The sequence below is a fragment of the Capra hircus genome, chromosome 25 (assembly GCF_001704415.2).
Source record: "Capra hircus breed San Clemente chromosome 25, ASM170441v1, whole genome shotgun sequence".
NCBI classification, from domain to species: Eukaryota; Metazoa; Chordata; class Mammalia; order Artiodactyla; family Bovidae; genus Capra; species Capra hircus.
In genome coordinates this window covers 22,476,299-22,490,520 of record NC_030832.1, presented here as the reverse complement: position 1 = coordinate 22,490,520, position 14,222 = coordinate 22,476,299, and the positions used below count along the sequence as shown (strand labels likewise).

Sequence of the window (14,222 nt, the reverse complement as noted above, 5' to 3'; positions counted from 1 at the left end):
TGGTTTCAAAGTCACAGATACTGCTAATATTCCTGTGATGAGCTGCCTACACTAAAAACTGAAAGATGCTAAATGTCACTGATAGATTTGTGAAAACAGAGATGGATTTCTTTCCTATCCAAGGTTCACAAAACCTGTAAATTCTGTCCATGGATCCCAAATTAAGAAACTCCGTCTTAAGGAAACATACTTTCACCTCTAAACTTCTTCTCAGCTATCCCAATTTATGGTATTTCAAGAGTGGTCCAAGTAACCTATGACCCTGAGAAAGTCATTTCTCCATCTGAGATTCAGTTTTTCATCTGTGAGTGGGAATAATATAGTGCCAACCTCACAGCGCTGGAGCAAAGACCAGGTGAGATACTCCACATAAAATGCACAGCATCTGGCACAAACATGAGTTGTCCTTAAGAGACAATAAAGCACTGTAGTCTGCAGATAATTGCTTCATTATATTAATCAAAAGGATTCAAGGTTATCCCCAAAATAACATTGCTCTCACTGGATTATGTTCTGGAAGATTGTGTTTGTCTTTTTTGTTTCTTTTTTTTTTTTTTCTTGGGTATTTTTTGTTTGTTTGTTTCTTGGTACGGAAGAGAAGGGGTTGGTGTTACCACTTGGGTAAGAATGATATGTAACCTGCAGCCTGGCTTATTTTTGTGGAAGAGTGTGGTAAACAGTGGCTACTGGGGGGAAATTATTTTTGATGATAAATTTTTGTCATGCTTTTTTCCCTGAAAAATTATTTTGTGGTAGTGGGAGGGAAGGATAATTATTTGTGGTCCAATTATCAGTAATTGGACCTTGAATATATACCATTCAAGTCAAGAGAAATCTAGACAGACTATATTAATATTAGACTCCAGAACAAAGAATACAGCCAAGGATAAACAGGAACCCCACCTAATGATAAGGAGGTCAGTTCACCAAGAGCTCATAACAATCCTAAAAAGAGAAAGAAGTCAACAATCATAGTTGGAGACCTCAATACCCCCTTTTTAGTGGTTGATGGAAAAATAAGACAAAAATATTTATACAGATAAAGATTTATACAACACTATCAACCAAGTTGACCCAATTGAAATTTATAAAGCACTACACCCAAAAATAGCAGAATACATATTCTTCTCAAGTACTCTTGGAAGGTTCATGAAAATAGGCACTGTTTCTGGCCATAAAACAAACCTCAATAAATTAATAAGAAATAACATCATATAAGATATATTCTATTATTGTAATGGAATTAAACAAAAAATTAATAAGAGAAATATATCAGAAATATCTCCAATATTTGAAAATAAGTTGTCCCTGTTTGCTGATAATATGATATTATATATAAAAAATCCTAAAGATTCCACCAAAAACAGTTAAAACTAATAAATGAATGAGTCTAGTAAAGCTGCTGAATACAAAATCAATATGCAATAATCAGTTGTGTTTCTATACACTCTTCAGGCTTCCCTGGTGGCTTAGACAGTAAAGGATGTGCCTGCAATGCGGGAGACCTGGATTTGATCCCTGGGTTGGGAAGATCCCCTGGAGAAGGGCATGGCCAACCACTCCAGTGTTCTTGCCTGGAGAATCCCCATGGAAGGGAGGAGCCTGGTGGGCTACAGTCCATGGGGTCACAAAAAGTTGGACACGACTGAGTGACTAAACACATAAGCAAATACTATTGGAAAGAGATATTCAGAAAATAGTACCAATACACATTACTCCATATGAAATAAACAACATGGATTTACTGTATAGCACAGGGCACTATATTAAATAATTTATAATCTATAATGGAAAAGAATCTGAATATATATACACATATATATATTTACACCTCAAACTAATACAATACTGTAACAGGCAACTCTCCTAAATACTCTGTAATAATTTACATGGGAAAAGAGTCTTAAAAAGAGTGGATATACATATATATATATGTATGTGTGTGCATATATATATATGACTGATTGATTTTGCTGTACAGCAGAAACTCACACAGCATGGTAAATCAACTATATTCCAATAAAGATTAATTCTAAAAAATAAAATAAGCTTTATGATTAAAAAAGAAGAAAGAAAGAAAATCATGCATATATTGTCAGTCAATTTCCCATATTTAAAAACCTGCAGATACCTTAGGAGAAAGTCTGCTAGATGTAGCAGAATGAGAAAGGTTACTGAAGGTGGATCAGTAATCTCTCTCCTGACTGATCATAATGAATTAAGTAGTGGAACTTCCTCATTGAGACCCCACATTTAGGGAGAAAGATCAGGAAGCTGGCTAATAGCAAACCATGTGAAGGTCTATCTTTTGGCTCTTTTGCCTCCAAAACCCGAGAGTGTTATGAGTCACTTATGTGGCACTGGGAGGTTCAAAATGTTATGATGGCAACCACACTCAATGTTTATCTAGTGAGGCTGAACATGTGTCTCTGTATATTTATTACTCATTTGTTTTCTTCTTTATATAAACCAGTGAAGTTTTTCTTCTTTGTAAGGGTCCAGAACATTTCCTGTTACAGTTGATAATAAGCAAGTCTTATTGCTGTTTTTTTGTGTGTGTGTGTGTGTGTGTGTGTGTGTGTGAAACTAATTTATTATTCCGTGATTTTTTAAAACTTTTGTCTGAAAGGTAGAATTTTTGAACTTTTGAGATAATTATAGATACACAGAAGAGTTGTATAAGTAGCACAGAGAGTTTCCATACACCCTTCTCCTAATATTACGGAAACTGAGAAATCAGCATTGGTGCCTCACCATTGGCTACAATAGAAGCTGTTCCAATTGGACCGCTCATGTTCTTTTACTCTTCTGGAAGTCAGTTCAGGATCCTACATTGTGCTTATTTGCTGTGTCTCTTTATTTTCCTCCTCTCTTTGTAGTTCCTCAGTCTGTCTTTATTTTTCATGCCCCTGATACTTCTGAAGAATATTGGTCATTGTAGTTCGTAAAATGTCCCTCAATTTGTCTGATGTTTATAAACGATGAAGTTGAGGGTATATATTTCAGCAAGAATGGCACAGAGGTGATTCTGTGTCCTTCTCAGTGACCATATCAGGAGCTACATATAGGTACATCTGATTATTGTGTTATCAGTTACTATATCTTGGTCATTTAGTGCAGTGGTGCCATGTTTCTCCACTGTAAAGTGGATGTATGTCCCCTTGTAATTAATAAATCTTTTGGGTGTGATGCTTCGAGACCAAGCAAATATGCTATTTCTTCATAAACTTTCACTTGCTAACTTCAGCATTTACCGTTGGCTTTTGCCTGTAGCTGTTATTACTAGGGTGTTCTAATGGTGGTGTTCTATTTCCCTCACCCCACCTGCATTTATTAATTGGAATTTTCCTGTAAGGAAGAACGATTCCTTTACTTCCTTTTATTTTGTTATTTAGTTATTTACCACACCAGTATAAGAAGATCTATTAATTTTTCCTTAAGAAACAGTTAAGTTTCCATGATAAGCACAGCTCTCTTCCAGCTAAAATAACCAATGCCTCAAGCAGGAATCCCCAGCTGGGTTTGAAATTGTGAAGAAAGCAGATGTCCCTTCTTGAGAGAGGTGCTGTCATCCACCCAAATGACCCTGGGACCCCACTTACTGTAGCCCATCAGGATGAGTGCTCCTATGAGCATGATCAGAGTCTGTAGAGCATCTGTATAGATCACAGCTGCCAGGCCACCTAGAGGGGAGATGAGCACAGAGGTGATAGTCAGGTACTCTGATGGAGAGGAGTTACTCTGGTGGTGCCAGAGGAAACTTTGAAATTCAAGACTTGATAGGACAGAGGTCTTAGTGTCGACTCTTTGCAAAGATGGCCACAACAGTGCCCATTTTTCATGTGCCTGCCAATTCTGTCGTGTAGCTTTGCTGCTCCTTTCATATTGAGGTGAAATTGATTTCTCTTCCTCTTAAATGTGGCTTGGCCAAATGGCTTGCTTTAACCAATAGATATGCGGGAGGGGGATATTATGGAGCGTCAAGCCTGGGCCTCAAGAGGCCCCTGCAGCCCCTGCTCTTGTTCTTGTGTTGTCCTAAGACTACTGTGCTTCTTTAAGAAGCCCAGTCTAGGACTCCCCTGCTGGCCCAGTGGATAAGAATCTGCCTGCCAGCGCAGAGAACACAGGTTCGATCCCTGGTCCAGGAAGATCCCACATGCTGCAGAGCATAAGCCCGTGTGCCACAGCTTCTGAAGCCCTCTCACCCTGGAGCCTTTGCTCCACAATGAGAGAAGCCATCACAATGAGAAGCCCATGCACTGAAACTGGAGAGTGACCACAACTAGAGAAAGCCTGTGTGCAATAGCGAAGACCCAGCACGGTCAGATAAATAAATATTGTAAAAAAGAAGAAGCAGGTACATATCAAGGCTCTGCTCCCCACCAGCCACTCTTCTGGGATGCAAGTCTTAGGGGAAAAGATGAGCCTCAGGCTCCAAAATTGCAGTGGTTTGTGGTCCAGCTGTGCACAGTGCTTCTGAATACACCTGCTCAGCATTTAGTAGGTTCTAAGGAAAATCACTGCAGATGGTGACTGCAGCCATGAAATTAAAAGACGCTTGCTCCTTGGAAGAAAAAGTTATGACCAACCTAGACAGCATATTCAAAAGCAGGGACATTACTTTCCCAACTAAGGTCCGTCTTAGTCAAGGCTATGGTTTTTCCAGTAGTCATGTATGGATGTGAGAGTTGGACTGTGAAGAAAGCTGAGCGCCAAAGAATTGATGCTTTTGAACTGTGGTGTTGGAGAAGACTCTTGAGAGTTCCTTGGATTGCAAGGTGATCCAACTAGTCCATTCTGAAGGAGATCAGCCCTGGGATTTCTTCGGAAGGAATGACACTAAGCTGAAACTCCAGTACTTTGGCCACCTCATGCAAAGAGTTGACTCATTGGAAAAGACTTTGATCCCAGGAGGGATTGGGGGCAGGAGGAGAAGGGGACGACCGAGGATGAGATGGCTGGATGGCATCACTGACTTGATGGACGTGAGTTTGAGTGAACTCTGGGAGTTGGTGATGGACAGGGAGGCCTGGCGTGCTGCGATTCATGGGGTTGCAAAGAGTCAGACACGACTGAGCGACTGAACTGAACTGAACTGAAGGAAAAGTTCTTAAAGAAATAAATGGAAAATAGCTTTATGCAGGTATGGTACATGCCTTCCATCAGACAATCTTTTTCCTTTGGACAATGGCCAAGAGAAATCATATCTTCCAGGGTAACAGATTGAGAGTTCATGAAAACAAGGTCTTAGCATACTGGAATATCGGAAGACCAGCCAGGAAAAGGGACCTGGAGGGACCACAGCCCTTGCCCACCACCTCTCCCAGCATCACCCCTTGTCCAGTCATACCTGCAATGGTGTATAGAGCTGTGACAGCCAGCAGCCCGACTATTGCCAAGTAGAGATTCACATGCAGAGACTGCTGAATGAAGATGGCACCTGCATACATGTCAACCTAGAGAGAAGTTGATGGGTGTATGAATGAATGGACATTTTAGCACAGTTTCCCCAGGTTCAGGCCTTAGCCTTGATTCTGAGAAACACAGAAACATCATATGTTGTCCTTTCTTCACCCATCTCTTCCCAGATCAAGGGTCTCAAATGGGAGCCTTATGGGTGATTATGTTTGAGATCCCTTCACTAGGCAATACAACTCCTCAGTGGCCTTCCTGCTTCTCTTCTTGATCTGCCTACGCTCCATCCTCCACACTGCAGCCTTATCAAATACCGTCATGATCATCTCATCCTCTCTTCCTCATCCAGACTTTTCAGTGGCTCCCTTTTTGCCCCTAAGATTGTTGTTCAATTGCTGAGTTGTATCCGACTCTTTGCAACCCCACGAACTGCAGCACACCAGGCTTCCCTGTCCTTCACTATCTTCCAGAGTTTGCTCAAACTCATGTCCATTGAGTCAGTGATGCCATTTAACTATCTCATCCTCTGTTGCCCACTTCTCCTCCTGCTCTCAATCTTTCCCAATATCAAGGTCTTTTCCAATGAGTTGGCTCTTTGCATCAGGTGGCCAAAGTATTGACGCTTCAGCTTCACCATCAGTCTTCCCAATGAATATTCCTTGAGGATTGACTAGTTTGATCTCCTTCTGTCCAAGGGACTCTCAAGAGCCCCTCAGATAATGTCCAAATAAGGTAGAGCTCTATGCCAGGTGCTTCCCAGTCTGCCTGCCACTTGATTTCATTTCCTTTACTCACTTCATGCTCCCAGTCCCTCAGGCATGCTGAAACACACCCTGTTTCCCTAACAAGTCAAACTTGCTTGTTCTGTCCATCCATCTGGAATGCCAATTCTTCTTTCTCTATATCTTCTCAGCATCTTTCTCACACGTAACTTCCCTTGGGAAGGCTTCCCCATGTCTGTAGATTCCCACCAGGATGAGAGCAAGTGTTGTCCTTCTAAGTCTTTCTTTCACATCTGGAGCTGGCAGAGAGTCAGTTATTGTTGTTTGAATTGAATGGAATTCCTATACCCCGCCCTACGCCACCTCACACTGGACAAGGTCTCCCCCAGTTCCAGATTGAAGAGAAGATGGCATCTTTGTGAGTCAGGCCGAGCCACACCTCCTGGAGATTGCCAAGCATCTGTTCTTGGCTGCTTTCCAGGAGATCTGCCTATCCAAAGGTCAGGGTGGGGCAGGTTGAATGACTGCCAGCACACGTGACTCATAGCTGATAACTGCCTGATCCCAGGAGGAAAATGGCAGACTCACCCCAGGGCTCTCAGAGTCCCATTGAGTGTCAGGTGCCATCCTGAGATGTTGCTGAAGAAGCTTTGGCAGGAGACGGGGGAGGAGTCCTCTCCACCTCTTCCCTGTACTTCCTCGGCCCCTGCTTGCCCTTTGCCCCCACCCCTCCCATCTTCCTAGAACCTCCCAGAAGCTTCCTCAATAAGAGAAGAATGTGGATGGGCAGCGGATGCCACCAGCAACGAGCTGTAATGAGCGTCTCACCTGCTACGTCCCCATCTTACCGAGATCTTGGTGAAGATGTAGATAAACAGGTAGAGCACAGCCAGGATGATGGGAATCCTGTTGCCACCAAAACGCTTCCGTAGGTATTCTGGCATTGTGGTGACCTGGGGACAAGAGCTGAGCTTTTGCCACCCAGCAGCCCTTCCCCCCACCTCCTCCCCAAACTCAGAAGCACAGATGGTCTTCTTGGGATTCTCAGTGGGCGACTTAAGAGGGAGGAGAAAATGGGGACCAAAGGGTGGGGTGAGGATGAACTGCGGTTCTGTGAAGAGCTATGTACTTAACTATCATATATGCCAAATGTATATCCTATCCCAATTTTTGCCATCTGTGTCATTAATGTTATTTTATAAAACTTATAAATGTTCTATAAAACAATGTTTTTCTTTAAACCAACTCATGTTTATTTTTTATATTTATTTATTTTTTAAATTGAAGGACAATAGCTTTATCATGTTTACATTTAAATAAACACCTAAAGGTCAGTTTTCATTCCAATCCCAAAGAAAGGCAATGCCAAAGAATGCTCAAACTACTGCACAATTGCACTCATCTCACATGCTAGTAAAGTAATGCTCAACATTCTCCAAGCCAGGCTTCAGTAATACGTGAATCGTGAAATTCCTGATGTTCAAGCTGGTTTTAGAAAAGGGAGAGGAACCAGAGATCAGGTTGCCAACATCTGCTGAATCATGGAAAAAGCAAGTGAGTTCCAGAAAAACATCTATTTCTGCTTTATTGACTATGCCAAAGCCTTTGACTGTGTGGATCACAATAAACTGTGGAAAATTCTAAAAGAGATGGGAATACCAGACCACCTCACCTGCCTCTTGAGAAATCTGTATGCAGGTCAGGAAGCAACAGTTAGAACTGGACATGGAACAACAGACTGGTTCCAAATAGGAAAAGGAGTACGTCAAGGCTGTATATTGTCTCCCTACTTATTTAACTTCTATGCAGAGTACATCATGAGAAACGCTGGACTGAAAGAAGCACAGGCTGGAATCAAGATTGCTGGGGGAAATATCAATAACCTCAGATATGCAGATGACACCACCCTTATGGCAGAAAGTGAGGAGGAACTAAAAAGCCTGTTGATGAAAGTGAAAGTGGAGAGTGAAAAAGTTGGCTTAAAGCTCAACATTCAGAAAATGAAGATCATGACATCTGGTCCCATCACTTCATGGCAAATAGATGGGGAAACAGTGGAAACAGTGTCAGACTTTATTTTGGGGGGCTCCAAAATCACTGCAGATGGTGACTGCAGCCATGAAATTAAAAGACGCTTACTCCTTGGAAGAAAAATTATGACCAACTTAGACAGCATATTCAAAAGCAGAGACATACTTTGCCGACTAAGGTCTGTCTAGTCAAGGCTATGGTTTTTCCTGTGGTCATGTATGGATGTGAGAGTTGGACTGTGAAGAAGGCTGAGCACCGAAGAATTGATTTTTGAACTGTGGTGTTGGAGAAGACTCTTGAGAGTCCCTTGGACTGCCAGGAGATCCAACCAATCTATTCTGAAGGAGATCAGGCCTAGGATTTCTTTGGAAGGAATGATGCTAAGGCTGAAACTCCAGTACTTTGGCCACCTCATGCGAAGAGTTGACGCATTGGAAAAGACTCTGATGCTGGGAGGGATTGGGGGCAGGAGGAGAAGGGGATGACAGAGGATGAGATGGCTGGATGGCATCACTGACTCGATGGACGTGAGTCTGAGTGAACTCCGGGAGTTGGTGATGGACAGGGAGGCCTGGCGTGCTGCGATTCATGGGGTCGCAGAGAGTTGGACACGACTGAGCGACTGAACTGAACTGATTGAACTGAAACATCTAAAAAGAGAAGGAAATGGCAACCCACTCCAGTATTCTTTATTCTTGCCTAGAGAATCCCATGGACAGAGGAGTCTGGTGGGCTACAGTCCATGGGGTCGCAAGGAGTCAGACACAACGGAACACATGCACACACACTCACATCTATAAATAACAATGCAAATCACTGCTGTAAAATGGAAAAATCAATCCTAAACTTAAGGAAGCCTGCAAAAATATACACATTGATAATAAAATAACTCATTTATGTTCTATTCATTCTGGCGCCTTCCTCTTGCACACCAAAAATCCTGGGCCCAGAACCTACTCTTTGAAAAAAAAGTCATCAGAAAAGTGTTGGACAGATGTTAAGAGCACACTAACACCATCATGAGACATTACCCTTGAGCTCACTAAAGACAGTGGAGGAGGCAATAACTTCACTAGATGATTCCGTGTCTTTGGCTCCATATCCAATGCATAAATCATCTCAAGAATCTCCATTTGTCCTTGCTCTAAACTTTGGGGAAATTGCTCTAAACTGTTAACCAGGTTACCAGAAACACAGACTCCTAAACGCAAAACGTGCACATTCCGGAGACAGCAGAGAGACCAGGGCAGCACTGAGTGAGCGGCTCGCCCACGGTCCAGATGGGTGGTCCCAGGCTGGGTGTCCTTGCCATATGGGGCACCCCAGGGGCTGGGTCATGCTGATGAGAACCATTATTTGGGTGATACTTTCCTCGGAGGATGGCTTGTCCTTTCCCAGTCTCCTCACTGTACCCCCAGACTTGGGTTCAGAGGATACTGTGTCTGAACAAAATAACCTCAAACCAAAAACTTTTCTTCCATGAGATCCTAGATCTCAGATGGAGAAGGACAGAATGCTGATGATATTCACAGAAATGTTTGCAGCCCCTCTTCCAGGCTGCTGCTGCTTGGATGTTTCCTAGTCCAACCCAGGGAGGAGACTAATGGGTACCCAAACATGAGCCAACAGAGGGCCATCCATCCATCCCAAGGTCAGATGTGAAGGCAGAAGCTCGGAGGGGAGACTGGGAGAAAGCAGATGGCCAGACTTGATTTAAGAATGATAAACTGAGACGTCCCTGGTGCTCAGGTGGCTACGCGGTAGACCTGGGTTCAATCCCTGGTCTGGGAAATCCCCTGTCCCACACGCCACAGTTAAGGGTTTGCACGCTGCAACTAAAGATCCTGCCTGCCACAACCAAGACCCAATGCAGCCAAATTAATAAATTAAAAAAAAAAAAACAGAACGACAAATTGTTAATAGTAGAACCTGGATATTCAAGACTCTAAGGGTGTACAGTGTAAAATTACTTCAACATTAATGTATGTTTGAAAATCTTTTCATAATAAAATACTGGCCAAAAAATTGAACTCTAGAAATAAATATGTATGCGCTTAGTCACTCAGTTGTGTCCGACTCTTTGTGACCCCATCGACTGCACCCCACCAGGCTCCTCTGTCCATGGGGATTCTCCAGACAAGAATACTCGAGTGGGTTGCCATGCCCTCCTCCAAGGGATCGTCCCAACCCAAACCCAGGTCTCCCGCATTGCAGGCAGATTCTCTACCAACTGAGCCACCAGAGAAGCCCATAGAAGTAAATAAATAAACATCTTAAAATTTTAAAAACTTGAAAAGTATCTCTTCCCTCCCCCATCCCTAAAAGGTCATTTAGGGATTCTGACCCCGGTGAATGTCTTATCTCAACCTTCTGATTTGTTGCAAGGCAAACGGGTTTTTCCTGAAGCACATGGCGGTAAAGTCTGACACTATCAGGGAATAACACACAGAGGGATTCAATCAAACCGTACTGAATGGACACACTCTTGCTGACGGTTTATTGTTGTTCATTAGTTGCTAAGTGGTGTCCGACTCTTTTGCGACCCCATGGACTGTAGCCCACCAGACTCCTCTGTCCATGGGATTTCCCAAGCAAGAATACTGGAGTGGGTTGCCATCTCCTTCTCCAGGGGATCTTCCTATCTCAGGGATCAAACCGACATCTCCTGCTTGGCAGGCGGATTCTTTACTACTGAGCCACCTGGGAAGCCCTCTGGTGATGGTGTCAGAGCTAATTAGAGAGAGAGCATGAAAGCTTCGGCCCATTCAGATAAGTGTACCAAAGATGCTCAAGCGGCATCACTCTCTGGTCTGTGATGACAACCATCAGCTGGTCTTGCTGGAGAGCGACATTCCTATCCTTGGCTGACAGCCTTTATTATCAATTGATCTCCATTTCGATCTACAGAGAGCTGCACAGCCTGCTACATGCGGGAAGTTTCTAATGAGCTAAGAGAGGAAGGAGGCATGAAAGGCATCAGAAAGTGAGTGGCACTGGTATCTAGAAATCAAACTATGGGGAGAAATGTGGTGCTTGCTGACAGATGGGAGGCAGAGCCCAGGCTGTTTATCGTAAAGTGGCTGAGAAGGCAATTTGCCAGGAAACAAGGTTGAGAGACAGAGATGTGAATGACTGTTGACACAGGAACCACCCTATGAGTGTTGCTGGGTGAACGTTAACAGGAAATAAACTCAGCCAATGACAGCTGCCCTGAGAGAGGACCTCCTGAGCTCCATGCTCAGGTGGCTCCTCATCTCCTGAGGATGGAGGGTGGTGAGGGGACGTCAGCATCTGTCTTACTCTCCCTTGAATCAGATCCAGACCGCCACACTCTGTCCTCATGGGAAACCCCTCCCTCTTCCTCGGAAAGCCATGCCATCAGCCACAGCAACCTCAGCTCACCCCAATACTCCCCAGAACCCTGTTCAGCAGCCAATGAGAATTTCAGCTCCTTTGTGGTCTTGCCCTCTTTCTAGGCTTCCCTCCAGTCTGGAAGCAGTTTCAAGGACAGTGCAGAGAACCTACATGGGACACCTTGTACAGTGTCTTAGCTCCAACAACAGACAGGCATTTCCACCTCAACAACTCATTTCTCTGGCCAGCATCCAAACCTCATCACCTCCAGGACTCCATTCACCTCCAATCCCCAAAGTTTTCATCAACACCACCGTCTCATTTGCTCAGCCTGATGACCCTGGCTTTGGCACTTGACTGAGATTTTTAGTCCATAAATGGTGCCTCTTCTTTTGAATGTCCGCTCATCCTGACTTTTGATTCCTTCTGAAATCATGGACCCTGCTACTGAGTAGCTTCAACAAATATTTTTCAAGTATCCACTATGTATCAAACACTGTTTATTTACTTTTGGCTGCCCTGGGTCTTTGCTGCTGCGTGCGCAGGAGATCCGGGTTCGATCCCTAGATTGGGAAGATCCCCTGGAGAAGGAAATGGCAACCCCACTCCAGTATCCTTGCCTGGAAAATCTCATGAACAGAGGAGCCTGGTGGGCTGCAGTTCATGGGATCGCAAAGAGTCAGGCACGACTGAGCGAATAACACTAACACTAATTGTCATCTAGTGGATAGAGATAGGGGATGCTGAAAAAACATCCTAAAATACACAGACCACCCCTCACACATGCGTATACACACACACAGCAAAGAATTATCCCAGTCCAGGGACTTCCTCGGTGTTCCATTAGCCAAGACTCTGCGTTCTCAATGCAGGGGGCCTGGGTTCAGTCTCTGGTCAGGGAACTAGATCCCATGTGTGGCAACTAAGACCAACACAGTCAAATAAATAGATATTTTAAAAAAGAGAATTAGCTTGCCCCAAATGTCACCACTGCTAATGTTGAGAACGTATAGTGGGAGAGACACAGTCTGATGGGAGAGGCGTATTCATTTGATGATCACACAAGAAATACAAAGCAGCCACGATGGCAAATGGAAGGAGACTTAACCTAACCAGAAAGGCTAGCCCTCCAGACAGGGCCTCCTGGAGGAAGAGCTGCTTCAAGCAGGAACTGGCCAGATGATAGGAGCTGACCGAACCACAGAGGAGAAGGACAACTTTACAAAAGAGGGGAAACTTTTGCATGAGGCTGGTGATGCAGAGAGCCTGATGAGGATGAGGAACTGTTAAATACTGTCTGGAATACAGTTCTCATACAGCTCAATAAATCCCTCTTCAAAGAACGAATAAATGAATGAGCTGACAGGAGTATACTGTGGCTGGAGAGCAGGGTGGATCTCTAAAGAGTAGGAGTCATTTTCTGTATTCAAAAGTAAAATTGGTCTGTAATTTTCTTGATGGATAAAATTAGCATTATCCTAGTCTCAAAACATGGTATACAAAAGTCAATCCTAGGTGGGTAATTGACTTTAAAATGAAAAGTTCTAGATGGTAATATAGGAGAATATCTTTCTGACCTTTGAATAGGAAAATATTTTAAAATAAGATATAAAAGGCAGTAATTAAGGAAAAATTGTAAATGGAACAACATTAACATTAAGATCTGCTAAAGAGAACCCTCTTACACTATTGATGACAATGTAAATTGGTACACTCACTATGGAAAACAGCACGGAGTTTCCTTGAGTGAGTGAAAGTTGCTCAGTTGTGTCCGATTCTTTGTGACCCCATGGAATCGAGGTCCATGGAATTCTCCAGTCCAGAATACTGGAGTGGGTAGCCTTTCCCTTCTCCAGGGGATCTTCCCAACCCACGGATCGAACTCAGGTCTCCTGCATTGCAGGCAGATTCTTTACCAGCTGAGCCACAAAGGAAGTGGAGTTTCCTTAGAAAACTAAACATAGAGTTATTGTATAATCCAGCAACCCCACTCCTGGGCATGTATGTCAGAAAAAATTAAAATTCAAAAAGACGCATGCAACCCATGTTCACAGCAGTATTATTTAAAACAGTCAAGACATGGAAGCAAGCTAGATGTCCATCGACAAACAAATGGATAAAGAAGATGTGATATATGTATGCAATGGAATATCACACAGTCATAAAAAAGAATGAAATAATGCCATTTGCGGCAACATGTATGCACCTACAGACGATCATACTCAGTGAAGCCAGAGAGAGAACGAATATCGTAGAACATATTCGACATCTAAAATACGACATAAACGAACTTATGTACAAAACAGAAATAGACTTGACAGAGAACAGGCTTGTGGTTGCAAAGAGGGTGAGGAGCGGGGGAGGGAATTTGGGTTAGCAGATGCAAACTCATCTGTAGGATGGATAAACAACAAGGTCCCCCTGCATAGCACAGGGAGCTACATTCAACATCCTATGATAAACCGTAATGGAAGGGAATATGAAAACGAATATATAGATATATGTGTGTGTATAACTGCATCAATTTGTTGTACAGCAGAGATGAACACAATGTTGTAAATCAACCATACTTGAATAAAATAGCTTTTAAAAGGATCTGTTTATCCAAAAAATACCATTAAGAGTTAAAAGGCAAACCACAGAGTAGGGGGCAAAGATACTTGCAATACAGGTAATCAGCTTGTTTCCAGAATGTACAAA

General features: G+C 43.2%; 1 protein-coding gene across 1 annotated transcript in view; it reads right to left on the bottom strand.

Moving 5' to 3' along the window:
- The window catches only part of SLC5A11 (solute carrier family 5 member 11), a 57,472-nt gene that overhangs the window by 19,375 nt on the left and 23,875 nt on the right, over positions 1-14,222 (bottom strand). Inside the window, exons 6-8 of the mRNA XM_018040994.1 lie at positions 6,986-7,090; positions 5,351-5,456; positions 3,603-3,683 (exon numbers count right to left, since the gene is read on the bottom strand). Of these exons, the coding sequence (XP_017896483.1) occupies positions 3,603-3,683; positions 5,351-5,456; positions 6,986-7,090 (292 nt within the window). The remainder of the gene's footprint in view (positions 1-3,602; positions 3,684-5,350; positions 5,457-6,985; positions 7,091-14,222) is intronic.